Source organism: Rousettus aegyptiacus, unplaced genomic scaffold, assembly GCF_014176215.1.
Source record: "Rousettus aegyptiacus isolate mRouAeg1 unplaced genomic scaffold, mRouAeg1.p scaffold_m13_p_2, whole genome shotgun sequence".
Classification (NCBI taxonomy): domain Eukaryota; kingdom Metazoa; phylum Chordata; class Mammalia; order Chiroptera; family Pteropodidae; genus Rousettus; species Rousettus aegyptiacus.
In genome coordinates this window covers 158,390,769-158,412,581 of record NW_023416295.1, presented here as the reverse complement: position 1 = coordinate 158,412,581, position 21,813 = coordinate 158,390,769, and the positions used below count along the sequence as shown (strand labels likewise).

At 35.5% G+C, this 21,813-nt stretch overlaps 2 protein-coding genes and 1 non-coding gene across 7 annotated transcripts in view; all 3 read left to right on the top strand.

Annotated features, from left to right (window-relative positions):
• The first annotated feature begins 4,444 nt into the window (after positions 1-4,444).
• The window catches only part of CDK17 (cyclin dependent kinase 17), a 97,635-nt gene continuing 80,266 nt past the window's right edge, over positions 4,445-21,813 (top strand). For 2 of the 4 annotated variants that reach the window (XM_036237265.1, XM_016159389.2), the window contains exon 1: positions 4,688-4,984. The gene's annotated coding sequence lies outside the window, so the exon portion shown is untranslated. Of the gene's footprint in view, positions 4,985-13,693; positions 13,712-21,813 lie in introns of those variants that run through there. The other 2 variants (XM_016159391.2, XM_016159388.2) reach the window with 2 other exon arrangements.
• LOC118613733 lies at positions 5,012-16,514 on the top strand. 2 transcript variants are annotated; one of them, XM_036237269.1, is made up of 2 exons: positions 5,012-5,843; positions 13,657-16,514. In XM_036237269.1, the coding sequence occupies exons 1-2, from the start codon at positions 5,059-5,061 to the stop codon at positions 13,673-13,675; spliced, it is 804 nt and encodes a 267-aa protein (XP_036093162.1). In that variant the 5' UTR covers positions 5,012-5,058; the 3' UTR covers positions 13,676-16,514. The 2 variants fall into 2 exon arrangements, with proteins under 2 accessions (XP_036093162.1, XP_036093161.1); XM_036237268.1 differs by having other exon boundaries at positions 6,824-16,514.
• On the top strand, positions 15,190-15,292 carry LOC118614482. The gene has a single exon (XR_004956075.1). It is a non-coding gene; the product is annotated as a U6 spliceosomal RNA (small nuclear RNA).

Genomic DNA, 21,813 nt, shown 5'->3' with positions numbered 1-21,813 from the left:
AAGACTAGCACTCCTTAAGCACTTTGTCAACTAGAGAAAAACTTCATTTTAAAATGAAATGTTTGAATTATATCTCTTTCAACTGCCAAGACTGAATTAGTTCCTGAATTCATTTCCCTTGTAAGGATGCAGGGCATCACTTTCCAGAAAGCTTCTTATAATAATGCTCCCTGGACTGTACCAAATATTTTGGATGTTGTCAAGCCTTGGAAGTTAAATCCAGTACTGCAAATCTGAAATTTTAAATGTAGAGAGGGAAGAAATTTCCCTTCTCAAATCTGTAACTTGCATGTTTTTTGTAGATATTCTGATAATGATTTTAAATAGGTCTGGCTATGTAAAATCTCTATAGTTAAACTTTAAAAATAATGGGCTACAATCATATTGTTATGCAATGGTATAAAGCAGTTTTGCAAATGTTGGAATGATACAAAATATTCATAAAAAATAAATGTTAGAGTTTTGTTTTTAAAAGTGGTTTAAAAAAGTCCTTGGACAACGCTCTTTTCTTACCTATACGGGCATACATTGTTTTATTGCGCTTTACTTTATTGCACTCCACAGGCGTTATTTTTTACAAATAGAAGGCAAGACCCTCCACCAGTACAAAGATCACAACTCATTTATTGCTGTGCTTGCTTTATTAGGTGGTCTGGAACCAAATCCACAGTATCTCAGAGGAATGCCTGTGGTTTCATTTTTACAAAATATAAAATTGTTTTATTCAAGTGACATTAAGGGGAGGATAGTTGATTTCTGCCCTTAGCTTAACTTGCTTCACTCTTGTTGCAAAAAAAAAAAAAAAAAAAAAAAAAAAAAAAAGATTTATTATATGATTTGGCAAAATGGGGGAGAGAGCCAGATGAAATGTTTTTGCTTTGTTTGGAATGTTAACTAATTTCTTTGAGAAATTTTTTTGCAAGTATTAACAATTGGAAATGGTTCGGCAATTCAGACATACGGAAAATTGTTTTGTAAATAGATAAAGTTATGTTTTGATGTTGTAAATGGCAGTGGTTCTCAAACTTTATTGTGCAACAAAATTCTAGAGGACTTGTTAAAACAGTTTGCTAGGTTCCATCCCAGAGTTTCTGATCCAGTTGGTATAGGGCGGGGCCTGAGAATTTTCACTTCTAAGAAATTTTCAGGTGATATTGCTGCTGCTGGTTCAGGGACCGTCTTCTGAGAACCACTGATGTAGAAAACTGCAAACCGGCTTATCTCCTTCCCATGTCTTATCTGGATATGTTTCACTTTTGTTTCCTAAATTATGTCACTCTCAAAGTGTGACTCACACATCAAAGACTTTTTGTTTCCGTTCCCTTCTACTCTCTCTGTCCGAAGTTCAATGACCTTCAAATTCACCCCTTTAAGAGCCCCCTTTCCCCAGGTTGAATAGTAAATGCCTAATGCTCCAAAAGGACAGTTTCCCAAACTGCGCTCATCAGCACACATGTGTCCCTAAATATTTTCATATACATCCTGTGATAAAGCTATTCTATGGTCCAAATGTTTTGGGATACACTGGTTCAACTGGAAAAAATGCAGAAAAACTTTTTAATTATATTTTTATAAAAATATATTTTTGTTTTATAAAAACTATTAATGTCAGAACTTCTCAGAGCCTTTAATATGTAAATGTGCATTGTGAGTTTCCAAAAGGGAGATAAAGTACGGGACATTTCCCAAGTGGATTTGATTGTAGAATTCTTTCTCAACTCCTCTCCCACACCAGGCACTAGGTAATATCTAGTAACCACAGTTTGGGAAATGCTCTAAGTAATTTTATAATTTAACTTTATTTTATGAGGTTAAAAAAGTTTATATTACAACCTAGAGAAAGGACCAACTGACATGTTAAAAACATGATATATAAATTTTAAATCAATTTAGAAAAGCAAATAAACTCACCTATTATTTTAATTGTATGAGATTTTTTTCTGTTTTGTTTTCTTTTCCTTTATTGTAATAAGAACAGATGATATCTATCCTCTTAACAAATTTTTAAGTGTATAGTACAGTATCGGTAACTAACGGCATGATGCTGTACAGCAGATCTCTAGGACTTATTCATCTTGTGTAACTGAAACCTTATACCTAAACAGCAGCTTCCCATTTTTCCCAACCTACAGCCCCTGATAATTACCCTTCTACTTTCTATTTCTGAGTTTGACTATTTGGGACACTTCACATAAATGGAATCATGCAGTATTTGTCGACTTCTGTGACAGGCTTATTTTACTTAGCATAATGTTCTCGAGGTTCATCCATGTTGTTGTACCACTTCCTCCTTTTTTATAGCTGAAAATATTCCATTGTGTGTATGTACCATATTTTCATGTGATCTTTTATTGATTAAATAATTTACTGAGATTTAAAAAGAAAGAACCCATAGCTTCTAGCATCTGCTAATCATCAGGACTTTCCTGACCTAAAATACTCCTGCTCCTCCCCACCTCCAATTTCTTTTCCATTATTGTTCCATTTTCTTTATTACATTTTTCATGATTGTAAGTTATCTTATTAATTCCTTAAGTGATTTATACGTTTCTTGCCTGTTTCTTCCACTGGGAACAGTTCCATGAATGCAATATTTTATCCATCTTATTCACTTTTCTGTATCTTCAGTGCCTAGAATAGTGCTTGGCACACCATGCACAGTCAGTAAATAATTTTTGATGAAAAGAATAAATAGATCAATAAAATAATCATCTCAGTTCTAATTATAAAATCTTTATTATAGCAATAAAAGATATAGCAAGAAGAAAAGGGGCTCTTGAGTAACTTTAGATGAGGCAATTAGAACAATCTTAATCTCTAATGAAGTAATTCCAATGTAATGGTATGAAAGGGGAATATTGATACGAAATTTAGAATGTCATTTTGTAGACTCACTTTTATTATGATTTTTAACAATTTACTAAGGGACTAAAAAAAGCATACGATTTTTTTAAAAGCAAGTATGTAAAAAATATTTGACATACAAGTAGATCTTATATACATATCGATTTTTCTCTCTCTTTCAAAGACCTCTGAAAAGGATGCTTGTTCCTGCTATATTATAAAATTCTTTGACTTGGACAAATCTAAAAAGCATCATTAACAGTGCTTTTTTTAAAAAAACACACATTTGTTCTAAAGGAAAGCTTGTGTTATATATTTGCGTTTTGTATGATAAGCAAGTGTTAAATATGTGCAGAGCACAAATGCTGCTAATTTGTGGATCCCGGTAACTTTGGAGAAGTCTGACTGAACTGTACGATTGTTGGATGTTACAATAGATACATTTAACTTTGCCCAACAAAATAACAGAAAGAAGTCAACAAGCATAATTTTAGGGGAAAAGTATTCATCCAGGAATCCAAGTATATAATTGTCAGGTCTTTAGAACACAATGTGATTTGAAGCTGCATTAAAAATTTATTATGTCTGTTTCCTGGTATTAAAATGGAAAAATATTTATATCTCACTTCACCAGGCCTTTTATGTGGTTAAAAGTTTTTTTTTTTTTCTTGTTTAGGTTGTCTACATCCGGTCCTCACTCTCTTCTTTTCAGTCTTCTCATTATCTCCCTCTAGACGTTTATGTTTGTTTTTACTTTATGCGTTTATCCTTATTAGTGGAAAAAAAGTAGGTCAGTATTACTTCAGTTTGTCTTCACTTTCACTCATCTGTTCATCCTTGAACTAGCTTTTAACCTCTGGAAAAGAAGAAAGTAAAAACATTTACAGAAACTGGGCCAACCTCTCTGCAGCCTTCCTCCTTCAAGAAAACAAAACCTATGCAACTGTAACAGTATTTCCTCTCTGTTCTCATAGTACCTTGTATTCCCCTTCTCATAAAGCTCAGAGTTTTATAATTGTTTATTGAGTATCTTTCATCCCAGCTAGACTCTGTCCTTTGAGCACCTAGTATATTGCTAAGAATTTAAAGAAATTTGTAGTTTAAATGAATAAGTGCTGCATTCAACATTGTGCACGGGTACCCACCATCCACACGTAATAAAGGAGAAAAGTTGCAGCAAGCAACATACTCAAGAGTATGACACCAGCTCTAGAAAACCAGTGAACTGCGGCATTGGTATCTTAATTATATAACTACTAGGACAATTTAAGCAAGAGTTTTGTTTTGCTGGGGGTGGGTGGGATGCAAATGAAGGGGCTGAATTATTCCAATAATTTCTCCCCGAGTCGCTGTGGACAGACAGTGCCTAAGCTTCTTACTCCTTTTGGGTCTTCTCACGCCTCCCACCCACCTCCTACCGCTTGGGAAAGCAGGCAGGGTGGACCGAGGCCCCCTCCTCCCGGCCGGGGGTTTCCCGGGGATACCCCGCCCTCCAGGCCCCGCCCCTAGCCCGTCGGCCCCGCCCCCTCCGCCGCCGCCGGCAGGGGTCGCGCTGCCCCTAGCGAGCAGCTCAGGCGGGGGTGGGGAACGCTCCGGTGGCCGGTTGCTTTTCGCCGCCGCTGCTGGTTGGATCGTTTCAATAAGTCTTTTTTCTCGCTCGCTCGCTCTCCTCCGGGGAACAGGCGGAGGCGTCAGTCTGCAGCCGCCGAGTGAGAAAGCGACGCACACGCAGCGAGCGAAAGCGGCCGCCAGTGGTCTCCGCAGCTCCTCACGGTCCGGCGCCGGAGAAGGAGCCCGCGTTCGGCCGGGCTGCCTCAGCCGGGCGTCGGCGCCTCTCTCCCGCCCCGGCTCCTCCGAGGGGGATTAGTGGGCCGCCCGCGCGGCTCGGCGGCCCGGGAGCCATGTTGACCGGGGGTCTTGGCAACGCGTGAGGGACCCGCGGCCCCTCCCGGAGGCTCCGGACCCTCGGCGAGAGCCGGAAGGCGGCGGCGGCGGCGGCGGCGGCGGCCTGTGCCTCGGAGGCGCCTCGGGTCTGCCAGCTGCTGGGACCCGGACCTGCATCCGGTAGCCGCGGGCGTCGGCGGAGCCGCTTTCCCCCCGCGCCTCGCCTCGCCGCGGGACGCGGCCCCCACACTTGCTGGTGAGTTGGCGGCACGCGTGGGCGCGAGGCTTTCCCTGCCGCCCGGCCAGCCGCAGGCGGGGAGGGTGCTCGGGATGGAGGGTCGGAGCGGGCAGCGGGCTGGAGCGCTGGAGGCTCGGGCCCGGCCGGGAAGTTCAGAGAGGGAGGCGCGGCGCCAGGGGCTGAGCGTGTGCCCGTCGCCCCTCGGGTTCAGCGAGGACCTCGGGGCATCGGGGCATTTCCGGGGATGGGACGGGGTGTGGGCGACCGTCGGGCTCCTTCGCGGGAGGCGCCTCCAGCCGCCGCCTCCGGTGCTCGCTGCCGTTTTGGTCTCCGGGGAAAGGCCGGTCTCCCTCGAGGCCGAGGAGGGGAAGAGGCTGAAAGTCCCCCCGAGACACAAAGGTCTCGCAGCGGCGGTGGAGCTGCAGGCGCGGGCAGCGAAGCTCGGAGGGGAAAGGTCCGTGGGAGGTGGGCAAGGGGGCGGCGGCCGCGGCGCTTCCAGCTCCTTGGAGACGCCGGGGGTGTGCGCGGGTGGGGAGCGCCGAGCAGGAGGGGGAGGAGCAGCCCTCGCGTGGGGCGTGGGCCGAGACAAAGATCAGGGCAACCTCCCGCTGGCGGGTCACACCCGGGTGTTGGTCAACAGCAGAGGTGGAGGGAATGTGGGAAACCCAAGGAACCGAGGGGGAGGGAGGAAATGGGGGGCTGCCAATTATTGTCTCCGCTGCCGTCGCCTTTCGCAGCGTTTTCGTGCCCAATGCTTTTGCTCCCCAACTCAGCTGGATATTTCCAGATTGCCTGCCTCTCATCACCTCGCTGCCACATTAGCTCTCCTGTGGTTTTCCCCTCGTTCTCCCCCTACTTTTCACCCACTCCTTTTCGGGTAAGCAGTATTTTGTCTTCAGCTTAAAGAACGTTTGCTAATGACAGGATGCCTGAGCTTGTTCTGACCCTGAACTGCCTTGAACTCTTCTCTCTTCCTCCCACCCCTTCCTTTCTGGGATCTTATAATGTCACATGGCCATTAACAATTAGCTTTTCTTCTGCAAAAAGGGCAAAAACATTTAGCTGAAGCCTGTGGCTCTCGTCCTTTACGTTAATATGTCCACCAAAGACACGTCGTTGATCGTGGCTTATCACCTTTAGTTAGCCAAATTAATTTTCTAGATACAAAAGTGGCCAATTTTGTTTGGAGTTTTGTTCCATTTCTAGGGTCAGCAAAGTGTATATTTCTAGCATCTAGACCTCCTGTCACTTATCAGGAAGTGCTTGCCTTAAAAACAGACAATTCTTTCCTTAAACTTTGCCGATTCTTTCTTGAAGGATTTCTTTGAAGAGGCGCTTGTATAAGATCAGAGTAACAAATCTGAATTACTGTATTTTAGACTTATTTTGTTAACCATTGGGCAGAAGAAAATGAATGGGATCTTAAGAGATTAATGCCTTGAGTAGAGGAAATCATCCCTTGAAAGCTAGAGGTTCAACCAAATTTTAAGAAAAAAATTAGTCGTAATGTCATTGATTTTGTTCTTTTATGAGACTAAGTAGCTTATTAAATGTTAGGATGTTGTTTTGTTGAAATTATTTTAGTCTTTGTAATTCTAACGTCTGTTATTCCAACATTGTTCCATAAACAACAGCTGGAACAAAAGAAAAAAAGTGGCAGTATTAAGGAATATTTCTGTTTTTGTGTTATGACAGAATATTGGAATATAAAAAGTGCTCTCCTTTTATCTGGTAAACTATCTCATAGGCCAGAAACACTAACAATTTACATGGTGGGCTTCAAAGAAAATAGCTGAGCCTTTGAATTTTAGCTATTTTAGAAGTGCTATGCAAATATATCTTTTTTTTTTTTTACAGTGAATATACAAACATTGAAATATGAATGGAAGAAAATAAAAGTAAAGCCTATTTGATGTTGGGATGTTACTGTTGATATTGTTGTGTAAGAACAGTCATACTTTGCTGCTTGCTACCATTAAAATGTTGACACTGTAAAAATTGTGAAAGAGATTTCCCTTTAGGAACCAGTCTCTAAATTCTGAGACTTCATACCTTCTTCCTCCCTCCCCCCTTACCATGTAACATATTTTGAATGTCTTTGTGAAATTAACAGGTCATATTACTAATTGATGTTTTTATAACATTTATCAAAAGACTGTATTGAAGATACTTTGACTTTTTTTTTTGCATATTATTAGTGTCTAATTAGATAAGCAAAATTTAATTCTCACTGGAAGGAAATCTACCAAAAAGTTAACAAAGATTTCTAGGTGAAGTGAATTCTGGGCGAATAAAAATATATATTCTTTATTTCTCAAATTTTCACATGACTTTTATAATCAGAAAAAAAGTATATGAAGAATTAAAGTCTCGTTAACATCCTAATTTGCCTATTACTAAAAGAAGCTTCTATAAAATGTGTAATTAATTCTCATCTTTGGATTCAGGCCCAAAAAAGTAACTTTTAGTGTTAGGTATTTGAAATAGTGCAGCTTGCCAAATGTACTGTGGTTACCAACAGGAAAAGAGAGCTGGTAGTATGGAAAGATGAAGTTGGAAGAATTGATTTAATGTATGGTAGCTTTGTACTTCAGTAATCTCATTCTAATCATTGGTTTTATGAAAAATAGAAAAATGAAATTTTATTTTCTCTGTAGCACAGAATAGCCGTGTTGACCAAGCAGATTTTCATGTATATGTTGATCTTTAGTTTTCAGGTATTGGTTCACTCCTACAATTACAGTGGAAAGAGATAACCTATAAAATACTTTATTTTGGCAAGGTTTTTGTTTTTCTCCCCAGCAATATTTACCTCCTTTCCTTTTGCTAGTGAAATAGTACTAAAAAACTGCGGATATATCATTGTGAACAATGGAAGCTATAATGGCACCTGAGATAGATATTCAATAGTGAAGATGGTGGTGTCCCTTAATATTAAAAAAAAATCTGTGAATACAAAATTTCTTCCTGTGTATTTTCCTTGTTATTGTCAAGTAGTGCTGAATATTTATAAGGCATATTTTGAATCGTTATTACTGTTCTCTAGTCTTTATAAAAATTACAGTGTCATGTCATGGCATTCTTTCATATAGCTTTTGTACTTCCACGGTGGATAATTACTTAATGAATTTATTGTTCTGTTGTAAAAAACTGTATGTCAAATCCAGCTTATAAACATATTCTTTAGAGTATTTTATCGATATAAAAATTTGCCTCCTTTCATATGTGAAGGAAGAATAATTTTATGATCTTGAATTTTGAATGACATTTTTGCTTAAATTTTTACATAGGAAAGAGTTATTTAAAGGGCATTTTATAAACTGATTATGGCATTTTGCATATTAAGTCATGAAGATAAAAAATAGGTTATGACATTTAAAAATGAGCTTTTCGTAGTTTTTGTGAGGTAAAAACTGCCTGCAATAGAAAACCTAGTATAGGTTCTAGCCTTCAACCTATAATATTGGTAATTTCTTTGAACTGGTGGAAAGAGGACCTACTAGACTGGTCTTTTTTTAAAAAAAATTTCAATGAAATATTTACAGTATTAAGCCAAGAATTTTTACTGTACTTAGTGGATTCTTTGTCATTTATTTTGTTACCAGGCTTTTTACTTTTTAAATTAGTTAATATATGTATATTTTAAAATAGACTTTTTCGAAGTATAACACAATTACTTTGATATTTGCAAAATTGGAAAGAGGAATTGCCAAAGGCCAGAAAAATGTATTGAATACATCTAAGAGTAGCTTACCTTTCCTAGAATGTTCTCCTCTCTCTTTGGCCAAATTGGAAAATCAATAGACATCTTCCAGTAAATCTAATAGGTGGGGTGCTATTATAAATATGTTCTGCAGTAACATATGATACTGAATACTGTATACAGAGGAGAGAGCACTGAATTCTAGCCACTAGATCACCAGGGAAGTGTTGAATACTGAATTTGAGGTGGTAGATTTCCAGATTCATGGTATATTGGGATGAGCGAAAATTATCTTGCGCTCTAAAGTCTCCTTGTTATACTATATTTTGATATAAACTATGTGGAAGAAATTAGACTTAGTCTCTATTTTGCTAGGTATATGCCAAGTGTTAACTGGTTAAATCTTCACAATAAATCTATCCTGTAGATATTGTGCCTGTTTTTCAAATGAGGAAACGGAGGCTTTAGGTTAAGTGATTGTCTCCAGGGTCCTACCTGTAGGGTGAAAATTGCTATTTAGGCATTCAAACCGCTACCTTACACTGTCTTCATGGATTTGTGATGTTAAAAAGTCAGTGTTGAGTGTCTGAAAAGTGGTAAATTTAAAAACTCATCAAAATTAGAGTCAAATTTCATTGAATTAGTTTTATTTCATAAAAAATACAAAAAGTATAAGGGAGAACATTTATAGCTGAATTAAAATTAAGATGCTAAGAAGATTTAAAATAGATGTAGATTTATTTTTAATCATGGATTTTTATCAGAGTTCTTTAGACATAAAATGAATATGGGTGCCAAAGAGCCAAAAACATACATATGTATATATACTTGGCCTTGTGATACAAATATATTTACTTTCGTTTTTACTTGTATGTTTGCTTATTTATTTTGATTTTACATGTGTTAAAATTAGTTTGCTTTATTTGAGCATATGCCATAAAATGGAAGACAGCCCATATGCATGCTCTGTATTGGGTGAAAATTTTGCTTAAAGTAGATAAGTTTTTATATCTATTTAAAGTATATATACATGTATATATAGTATATATAGATACAGCCTACATCTATATATACACTGGTATAATTGCCTGTTGGTTTTGGTTTTGGTATTGCTTATTTTAACTAAGTAAAGTGTAAATTTTGATCTGGTGTTTTTATTGATATATGGCTACATACTACTGAAAAATGGAAATATCGGACCAGAAGGTACATTTTTGGCTGTAACTTTTTATATTGAAAACCGACCCTTATGGTATAAAGTTTGCAAATTAGTATTGTTGATATATATTTTATCTCCTGTTCATATTTAAAGAACAGGAAATTTTATTGACACGACCTGACAGTAGGCCATTAATGTGAAAAACAATGAAAGATTTGTTTTTTGTTGTTGTTTTAACAATTGAAAAAGGTTTGTCAGCCTTTTACTAGTGTATTCTTGTTTCTGTTTATGCCTTCATTAGTGTAAATACTCTCAAGAATACACTAAATTTTGTATACATATTTGTAAAAAAAAATGGAAAAAGAACCCAAGCATAATTTTTCTTTCACTATATTCTAGGTTAACTCATTTTGTTTTTAAATGATATATGTAATACTGCTATTCTTACTGATGGTCAGTATTTGTTATTAATGTATGTTGATGTTAAATAACAAAAACATTGGTAAAATTGATATTTGTGAAAAATTATTGGGTAACAACATTGAGACTCTTTTCAGCACTCCAAATTTAGAAGCGTTATCCTTTAAATTAGTTAATATGTATATTTTAAAATAGACTTTTTTGAAGTATAACACAATTGCATATTTTAATATTTTAAATTCTAAGTTGCACTGCTATTTCTGGTGGGAAGAGAGCTTTTCATTGGTTTTTGAAGTAAATTTTGGATTTCTTAAGCAGACATTAGCCGTTTATTGAATTATTTTTAAGAAATGATCCTTTATGGCTTTATTGTACTTAATGAATTTGATTTTCCAGTTAATTCAGGGGTGTTAGTAAGTACTTTCACAGCATTTGTTGTGTCCTCGGCATTGTGTTAGTCATTGTACATGTTATAAGTATATACTGTAATGTGGTATTGTAACAGTGAAATAACAGCAATATTGGTCATCTGTAATGTTCTGTGCTGGGCCCTCTTCTTGTGTCTTACATGTTTCTTGGACAGTCTCATTCATATTTAGTGCTTTGTTCTTATCACCGATACGCTAATGATCTCATCGTTATTTCTAATCCAGCAAGACCTTGTTCTGAATTCCTCTCTAGCTACTTCCCAGATGTTGCTTCTTAGCTCTTCCTTACCTGAGCTGAACTCTTTCATTATTCCTAGCTCCATTTCCAGTCACAGAGAATGAACCACCACCAGCTGAGTCATTTATGCTAAAACATTTTGCAGCTTCTTATGTCTTTCTACTGTGTTCCCCTCCCCTAAGTCCAGTCAGTTACACCAAATCTTGTTAATTTTATTTTCTAAATGTCTTTTAGATTTATCTTTTCCTGTTGTCATTTTCATATATTAGAGGTTTGGAATGCCTCATTTGAGGCATTCCGTCTAATTATTCTAATTATGACTTTCAATTTTGTCCCCATTTTAATCTAAAAATTATTCATTCTTTCTTTATATATGTGTCTGTCTTTTTATCCCTGTCAATCCTGTCTCCTTCCCACCTTCCTTCTCTCCCTTCGTTCCTTCGGGATATCCATCCGTTCATCCATGTCTGAAGTAGCCTGTCTGTTCTGTACTAGCACTACGGTCAGTGCTAGTACACAAAGATGAGGAAACTGTTGTGTTGATATTACGGTGCTGTGACACTTGGAGAGAAATTCTCATTTTTGAGGAAATGTCACTTCCTCTGAAGTCGTCTTTGATCCATTCTGGCAGAGTTAGGGTGATTCTGCTGTAGTATTTTTGTCCATTATAGTACTGAATACATTGCATTGTAATTATTTACAAATCTCTTCCGTCTTGGCTCACTTTGTGCTTCAGAGGGACTATATTTTATAAATTTTGGTATTCATCTCAATTTGTTTATTGTCTAATTGAGTGAATGAATTGATGAGATTACGAGAAACAACACTGAATTAGTAAATTAGGATTAGATTAGTCATGACCTAGAAAAAGCTAAGAGTTAATTTTAATACAGTAGATAATAAAGAGCCATCAAAAGTTTTGAGTATTGGAGCTATTTATAAGCAGTGTTTGTGTGAGAATAATCTAGAAGCAATTCGAAGGCCAACTTGGAGGAATGATTAATTTGGCATTATTGCTCCTTTTTAATTACATGTGAGCTATACTAACTTGTTATATTTTAGATAAATTGGAAATATAAAATTATAAATCTATATGTAAATAAAACACTACTTTCAAAGGTCTCAAAACATTAGTCAAGATCAAGAGTAAAATTTGGTTTAAGTGATAAAATTTTATCCTTAATAAAATCCATCTCTTTAGCTCTATTGTATTAGGCTTAAATGCATTTACTGAAGTACAGAATTGCACTCAATTGGGTGAAACAGTGCATTTCTGTTACCTTGCTAGTTTATGTATACAGTTGACCAGGAGCTTTGTTTTCATTGGGATTACTGAAATTAAATAAAAACTGTTTTATATGGCCTCCTTTTAAAATTAAAGACATTTTATTGAGGTTTCTTAATTGAGTTTTAAATTATATATACCTCTGTTATAGTATGTGTATACAAGAACTAGGTTTATTTTAGAAATCAGATATGGCTTGATAACATCTTATTTGAGATGTGACATTTAAAAATGAATTTTTATAATTTGTGAAATTTGGTACTTTTTTCATATTCCTCAACTTATTATATGGTATTGAAACATAAAAAAATATATTAGTTAAATTTTCAAGATTGTTTTATTTACCCACATTTTACCACTTCAGGAATAGTGGAGTCAGCACTGCATGTTGCAGTAATTTTTATTCATGAGCATGGATTTTTGCCCCTCCACCTTCTCCAGAGATACTATTTACATTTCTATTTTCCCCTGATCCCTTTTCTTCCCAAGAAGAAATGGTTGACAACATTTTTTTCTTTTTTGGTACAATTGATTTTGAAAAAATATGCAACTCATTTCTATTATGTAAAGTTTAGGATTGGTTACTTTTTTTCCCCCATAAAGACCACTTCCATGACAAATGAAAACCATGTGCTCTTGAGCTAATTAAACTCTTCAGTCAGTTTCTTCTATAAAATTTTGAAATGCTAGAATTAAATGAAATGGGAATTAAATGAAATGATATGTATAAAGGACTTTGTTAAAGTTCCTTGAACTTAGCACTCACAGTAAGCAATTATTTTTGATAGTACTCAGTAATGTAATGGGAAGAACTGTTGGTAATGGTACTAAAATTGTTTAGCTGATTCGTTCCTTCAGGTTGATGAATGTATAAGTAAGTGATTCACAAGGAAAATTGAATCAAAATCATCTCCCTGGCCTTTAAAACTATACACACTTGCTAGATTTTCTAATATGCTTCCCATTCTTATGGAATCTGAGAGTCAACGTTTTAGTGAGTTAGTGTTATTAATGGATGATTGTATGTTTCATCTTTTAGGTATAAAGGAGGGAGTAGGGTAGTATAGACTAGTGGACTAAATAATGTTGGATATTCATTGTTTCTTCTAATAACCAATTAGAAACAAAGCTGTCATAATCTTCCTAATGAGCACATCGATATGCTTTTCAACATAGGGCCAGCCAAATTGTTTTTGTAAGCGTTTGTCCTGTCTGTTCCCCTTCTTCAGGTCTGTGCTGTACCACTTGTTTGACATCTTAACAGTTTAGACTGTATTTGCTTTCCTTGTTTAATACTTTTGTATATGACTCAGCTTTTCTGAAGTCAGAATAATAGGCCATATAACATTCATCAAAAAAAGAAACTGGGTTTTCATTTCATCTTTTGTCATAAAATCTGCTTGAATGCTTATTACTCATTATCTTCTATTTTTCTCTTTTATCTTATATTCTTCTAGGTCAGTGGCCTTAACCTGAACTTCAGAAGTACTCTTGTTGATTAAAAGAGAAAAGGTAGATGTGTGAGTGTGTGTGTATTTGTGTGTATCTAAAATCTCAAGCTCTGTCCCTGAACAACTGAACTGGAATCTCTGAGACTGGGTTTTTTAATTAGGCAATTCTTGGGTTTTAGAAATACTCCATGGTGTTTAGCATACTGTTAAGGGGAGGAACCATTCATATAAATTAAATTTAAAGTAAAAGTAAATGATGAAAACTTTCCATCATTCCATCTTATTTTGTCTCCTGTTTTATTCAATTTTGAATTTTTTAGTTTTATTATGTTTTGGGGGGTTTTCTTAAGTTTATATATAAAAGTCTTCTGTTCCAATTATTTATTTTTTATCCCTTTAGTGAATGCTTTGGTCCTGGTTTTTTAGTTTATTTTGTTGAAAGATAAACTAAAGCACATTAAAAATTTCAAGTTTATTTGAGCATACATCAATTCTGGTCAGGTAGCGCCAAACCAAAGATTGTTAAGAGTAGTTCACCAATAGGAGCTAGGGTTGGGGTGGAGGGTTTTTTATAGAGATGATGTGGAAGCAAAGCAAGGAGATTATTTGATTGGTTAGAGCTTAAGCAGTTGCCTTATTTGGGAAAATCTAATTGGCTATGATTGGTTGTTCTTAAGTTTTATTTTCTCAGATTCAAGTGCATTGGCTTAGGGTTTTGGTTTGCTTATGAAGGTTACCAAGTCATTAGAACAACCTCACTTTAATGACCTTCTTGTTTAATTACTTTAACAGTTTATTACCAGTGTCTTACTGTTTTCTATCTGTATAGTCTCAATTATTATGTTTTTGAAAATTTTTAAAATATAAGAATATAATAATGTAGAAAATAGACCATAATCTAAATTCCCTAGCAATGGTTATTATCTTCAAATATTCCTTTTGTCTTTCTTTCATATATAGAATTTAATATTTTTTATAATGTAACAAGTTTTTATTTTTATGCTACCAAATAATTCTTAGGATTATGATTTTCGCTGGTTGCATCAATCTATCCAAAAAAGTTAACCATTTCATAGTGGTTGATAATTATTTATTACTTTTCACTTTACATTATAAATTTTGCTGTGACAGACTCTAGCATTTGACATACTATGCTTCCTTCCCCCATTTTACATTTCCTTAGAGTAGATATACAGAAGTGGAATTTCCAGATCAAAGCTTAGGAACCTTTTCTGGTAAAGTCTTTTGTACTGGTGCCACTAGTAATGTGCCCCATCTATTTTTAGTGATACCAGTATTTAAGACATTTGCTTTTGATAATTTGTAGAAAGATGTCATTGCTTGTATTTGAATTTCTTTGCTGGGATATTGTTTTTTTTTTTCTTTTCTCTGTATTTTTCCCTCATTGTTGAGGAGACTGTTATCATTCTTTGAACCTGACAACTTCTTGTTTTTATTATTTCATGATGTTTTCTTCATTTGATATCAAATTGATATGTATATAGGTTATATATATATATTAATTTGAGATAATCTTTGTTGCTTTGGCAGCACATATACAAAAAAATTGTAACGATACAAAGATTAGCATCACCCCTGTAAAAGGATGACACACAAATCCATGGAGAGAATTTGTTTTGGTGATCCATTTGTTCTTATATTAGCTATAGCTTATTTTAATGATCACTACTGTATAATATACCTTAGTATCTAGTATGGCAAGACACTGAAGTTTTTCTGACCGTAATTTTGATACCATGTGTTTTTATTCTTTTGCAAATGACAAGCACACAGGAAGGTAGAAATAGATGTCTATTATTTTTTCTTCAAAACTGGTCTCTTTACTGTAAAAGTTCAACTTTAGATATGTCAGCACATCTCTAAGAGTTGCATCAGGAATCAGGGTAAACTTCCACTTACTCATTGTTCAGGTTGTACCATGTAAAGAGCATCTCAGTAAAAATTAGGTAACTTATGATATGTTTTATCCATTTTCGTATTCATTCATCACCAAAGGTGGACTTAATAGTTGTCCTAAAGAGAAGGAAGGAGTGACATTTAGCCAGGTAGATTTCTCAGAAGAGGTAATGCTAAAGATAATTAGCTTTAAAATAGAGAGGAGTGAAGAAGAAAAGCACTTCCGAGGATAAGAGAGAAATATGTAAAAAGGATGTATGAAAAAAGATTTATATTCTTTTAAGATGATTTTTATTCTCCACTAGCCTATTAAATATTTCCGTATAGTAGAAATAGAGTAATAGAGGGTTGATCGTGGTGGTAGTGGTAGGAAATGAGATCAGAATGAAAGGTATACTAGTAAGGAGTTTGGATTTTATTCACCTATGGAATTGAGCTTTTGAACATTTTTAAAGCATAATATCTTTTATACAGTGAAGCCATTGGAAGAGTTTTATGAACAGCTACAAATGTGTTTTTGAGTGTTGAATGGGCAGCCTTTTGTAATATGTTGATTGTTTCAGAAGCCGCCTCAAAAGATTGCTTTCCTACCTTGGGAATGCTAAAAAGGATGGTGTAGTTCACTGAGACATGAAATTTACTTTACTGTCTCTTAGTAGCACTTGGAAAAGTTGCAAACCTCTGCCGTTATCTTCCAACAAGGACATGTTTTCATATATTAGAAATTGCTTTTACCATTTTGTTGGGGGAAATAAGAGATAAAACTAGTAAAATTATATAGCAAATAGAAATAGTAGACGTTTTTATTTAACTGTGAATGTCAGCATTCCAATCAAGAATAGAAATATTGTGCCTCTGCAAATAATTTTGTAGTTCTTTACCTCTGTGTTAATGCAGGTGGTCATACAACACTATCAATTTAATAGTAATTCAGTTATACAGGTTCTGAAAATAGGCTAATTTTAGCATCTATAGTGCATTTTATTTTTATTTTTTTTCTAGCTCTTTTTTTTTTTTTTAATATTTTTTTTTTTAGGCAAGGCAACCCTTGGTTGACCTCACAGGTTGCAAGGACCTTGTCAGCTTACAATCCCTTATTTCTTATTTTTTATGCCTACAGCACCTGGGATTTCTAGGTGCTCTCCCATCCAAGTACTAACCAGGCCTGACCCTGCCTAGCTTCTGGATCAGACGGGATCCAGCTTGTTCAGAGTAACGAAGATTCGTAGACTCTATAGTGCATTTTAGTACTTTAAAGTTAACTAAGTATGCCTTAAAGTACTTTCATTTTACTAAAGATTGCAAAGAATTTTTGATGCATAATTATTAAGTTAGTGTTATCTTGTCTCATAGTATTTACTCTTCAAGTGATTATCTCCTCCCCTTTCTTAATTTGAACCTTTCACATCTTTCCACTTTTGTAGGCATTTTAAATTCTTTTTAAAAATTAAACTTAAGGGGGTGTGCCAGGCCATGGGGGGAACCCCGTGAGTGTGTGGGAGGAGATAACCCACCTTCAGAGATCCAGTTCTTAAGGGGAGACGGCAACATCGGTAGGTCAGGAGTAGAAGAGGGGCGGGAACTAAAGAGGGGAAAGAAAATTTTAAAAATTAAAAATTTATTTGAATAGGTAATATGATTAAAAACTCAGAAGTATGTGGAGAGAGATGCACAGAAAAGTCTCATTTTCTCCTTTGCTCTCTTCCTGTTTTTCTTCCCATACCTTTTATAGGCAAACATTTCTTCTCTGTATTCTTTCAGTGTTTTCTTTGCAGATATAAACAAACAAATGTATATTTCATTTTGGAGATTTTTCCAAATCTACATAATATCTTCCTTTATTTTTAATAGCTGAAAAGTACTTCCATGGATACAAGATAGTTTAGTCACTCAGTCCTGTGTGGGCACTTGGGTTATTTCCTACCTTTTCCTATTAAACATTGTCAGATGAGTAACATACATATAACATTTTGTACTTGCATGAAGAAGTGTGTGATTTAGATTCTAAGAATAAGGATCTTTAGGTCAATCTGTAAATGCTTCTTTACACACATATTTCCTTGCTTTGATAGCTGAGAGGGCCTTGAAGAAATGACACTCCAAGTAGCAGTGAGCACACCTCATGTCCAGATCTTAGTTTCTAATACCATTATCCCATAAAAGGAACTGGGGCTTCTTGAAGAAATGGCTGAGTCCAGGACTGGGTCAGGAAGTAATGTATAAGGTGAACGTGGAGCATCTTATAATGCTGGAAAGTAAGGAAGTACTCAAAAAGCAAAGACTGAGGTATATAAAAGGGACAGAGGAGCCAACTGAAAGAGCTCCCAATGGCTCATACTAGAATAATAAAGCAACAACATAAAATAGTGTTGGATTATAATTTGAATATAATATCCCTGAATCCATACTGAGTAACCAAACGGGGAGAATAGACAAATCTTCTGTGCAGAATAATTCCAGATAATTTATGTAGATATGCAGCTTTCAAGGAGATGTGACATAACTCACCTTTTAAGGAGAGGAAAAATAAGGAAAGGGTAATTTGACATAAGAGGAACCTACCTGACAAATACTATATCAGCTATCTAACCAATGTTTACTACAATAAATATTATACTATTTGATATACTTTTTATATACATTAGAAAGACTTTAAATATACTCAAAATACTATAAACATAAATATGTATGTAGTATTGACCCTATAGAACAAATGTTTATTTCCCCCCAAAATTCGTATGTTGAAACCTAATCCCCAGTCTGATAGTATTTAGAGGTGGAACCTTTGGGAGGTGCTTCTACATGAGGGTAAGCCCTCATGAATGGGATTGGTGTCCTTATAAGAGACCCCAGAGAGCTCTCCCCTCCCTTCTGCCATGTGAGGACCCAGTGAAAAAAGAATTAGGAAGTGGGCTCTCACCACACACGGAATCTGCAGGGGCCTTGATCTTAGACTTCCCAGCCTCGAACTGCCAGGAATAAATTTCTGTTTATAAGCTATCCAGCCTAAGGTATTTCATTATAGTAGCCTGAGCAGTCTGAGTTAACTTTAATAGTTACAAATCATGTTGATAGTATGAAGTGATGAGACTATCATGTCACCTCTTCCTCCCAAAAAACCATAACCCTAGTCTAATAACGAGAAGAACATTAGACAAATCCCAATTGAGAGATATTTTACAAAATCGTAAACAGTACTCCTCAGAAGCATCAAGGTCAAAACAGGAAGTCTGAGAAACTGATAGCTAAGATGAGCCTAAGAAGATACAATTATACTATAATGTGGTGTACTGGATGGGAGTCTGGAAGAGAAAGAGATTAGGTAAAAACTGAAGTAATCTAAAGAATGGACTTTATTATGTATCAGTTTTGGTTCATTGATTATGACAAATATACCATGTTAATATACCATACTTAATAGCAGAAACTAGGAGTGTGGTATAGGGTAACTCTGTGTACTATCTTTGCAATTTTTCTGTAAATCTAAAACTATTATAAAATAAAACATTTATTTAAAGAAGATGATGCTTCTGATACAGCCAAATCACTGTTTTGTACTGCAACCTGAATGTGAGAAGCTTGTTTTCCTATAGCCTGACCAGCTGAATGTGTTGTCAGACTTTTGGAATTCTTCCACTTTGATAGATGGGAACTGGTATAACTCAGACTATTGTTATTTCTCTCATTATGAATGACGTTAAGTATTTTTTCATATGTTTAATGGGCATTTGTACTTTTATTCCCCACCTTCTGTGAACTCTCACATTCTTTGTTTATTTTTCTGTTAGATTGTTGGTCATTTTCTTCTTGGTTTCAGAAGTTCTCAATAGGCCCTTTGTGATATGTATATATTATAATATTTACATCATATATATTATGTATTTAGATTCTTATGCAGAACTATTTTTTATATGGTGGTATAATTTTTTTTTTTTTACATTTCTGGATTTTGAAATATAGTTAGAAAAATCTTCACCACTCCAAGCTTATAAAGGAATTCTTTTATATTTTCTTCCAGTACTTGTGGTTTCCTTTTTTACAGTTAAATCTTAAAAATTTTAATCCTCCTTCCCAATCATTGAGACATTTTAAATGTGTAACCTTTTCTTTCAAATTACTCTGGTGTAAGCAGGCTTGTGGCTTTATAGGTGCTTTAAATGATTTATGGGAAAAGAAATGTTTATGTATTTATTCTTGGTGGATAAGAAATCTCAACTTTCTGGAAAATGTATTTAGCATTTCATTGTGTCTTAATTCCAAATCATGGTTTAAAAATAATTTCACAGTAATGAAAACTTTAATTTTTTTTTCACTATTCAATTAGAATATGTTTAGCAGTATTTTTTCTTCTATTGATTATTAGTGTTGTGGATTATTCATATATTCATTTTTTTCCTTCTCCAGGTTTCCTGCTAAGATTGTAAACCTGTCTGTAATTTATCTCCTATGTTCTTTAGAACTCCTTACTGGTTTAATGGCCCCTCTGATAATAGTAAGCTCTTTACTTGGTATTATTTAGAATTTTAATTAGTGGGCCAATTAGCTGTTTTAACTCCTGAAGAAACTGAAACCAACAGTGTCAGCAGGTGCTGTCTAATGTAGAGTGATGATTTCTTATTTCTTATAATCTTTTATAAAGGTATTGATATTTTCCTTATACCATTTGTGATAAAACTAGTATTGCTGAACTGAATTTTAACAGACATTTGGGGAACTAGTGATATGGAATTTTAGCCCCTGGAAAATACTACCAAAAATAACTTAGTGAGTTTATTGCTCATGGTAGTAAAGGAGAATACCATCTTTACAGAGTTGGTAGGATATGCTGGGTGAGGAATGTATATATGTGTATGGGTAAGAAGAATTGCAAAGTAGAAAGGGAGAGCAAAATTGGGACATTTATTGAGGATTTGGAGTCTTTAAGGCAGGTATTTCAGTGCAGGAGCTGATGATTAGAATTAATCATGATCATGATATAATAGTTTAGGTTTGGCAAAGGTTTTGAGGAGAGATTTTCAGAGTATTGGGAAGTGCACAATCATTTGCTATTTATTGAGAAGTTGAATAGTCTGATGTTGGTTTATATGGGGTTTTGGGGAAGTTCCTGAAATGAACAATGAAGTTATTTGCAACTCTTATCGGCCTGGGCAAGAGTTTCCTGGAATAGTAAAGTCATGTTGTTGAAGACATCTGAATGGTGATGTTAATGTAGATTGTAAACTCTGGGTGCAGATGGTTTCAGTTCTTGTGCCCATTCAAAATCATAATAAACTTGAAAATTATTTATGAAAAATCTAATTCTTAGGCCCATATACAAAGACAATACATTCTCTTGATGTGAGGGGTTTGACATTGAATTTTTCCGCTGAGGAATGAGAGAGACAGAGACAGACAGAGACAAAGAGAGAGGGACACCCACCCACCCAGTATAGCTGTTGAGCACCAGAACTCTTAAGGCCCAAGTATTTTTCTTCTCACTCTATGCTTCCTCCCTAGGCAAACTCATCTAGGTGCATGAATTCAGTCTAAGCAGTAACTCCTAAATTTCAATTTCTGATCCTTTTCAGTCTCTTTTCTGAGCTACAGACTTCTATATCTAGTTTCTTACTTGAGTATTAAGATTCTAATTGTCAAAGTTAAGCCTCATTCCTCAGGGGAAAAAAATTTAATGTCAAACTCACACCAAGAGAATGTATTATCTGTGTAGATGGACCTAAGAATTAAACTTTTTTATAAATATATTTTCAAGTTGTGTGTGTTTTTGAATAAATCTGCAAAGGAATATCTAGAGAGGTTGGAAGAAAACCAGGACATATGTAATCTCTGGAGATGTGGCTGAAAAGTAATTGGGTCAGAACACAAAGGCCATATATACCTAGGTGGAGAAAGACCTATTGGCTTCAGTGATAAATTTTCACTCAGCAGTTCTTATGTGCATGTACAAAATATGGAAACATAGGCTTTTCACAGAACTCTTCAGTCTGTCAAAACATTCTTCACATAAGAATTACATAGTAGGAAATTCTGTTTGCAGAGTAGTGGTTTGAAATTAATACTTTCTTAGAAATAATTTTACCAACTTACTCCCACATTACCCAATAAAAGTTATTTAATCTCTCATTTTTACTGTGATTGAGGAGGTCAGTGTTGTGTAGCCTGCAATTTTATATACAGTACATGTATTTAATGTTCATAATTTGAGAGTGTACGGTGGAGGAAGCAACATTTGTTGAATGCCTACTATGT

What these genes read in the sequence shown, in the direction of transcription:
- LOC118613733 (XM_036237268.1), top strand. Translation starts at nt 5,059, where the DNA reads ATGGAGGGTCGGAGCGGGCAGCGGGCTGGAGCGCTGGAGGCTCGGGCC. An exon ending in TTTCACCCACTCCTTTTCGG is followed by an intron (nt 5,844 to 6,823) that starts GTAAGCAGTATT and finishes TTTTTTTTACAG; the next exon opens with TGAATATACAAACATTGAAA.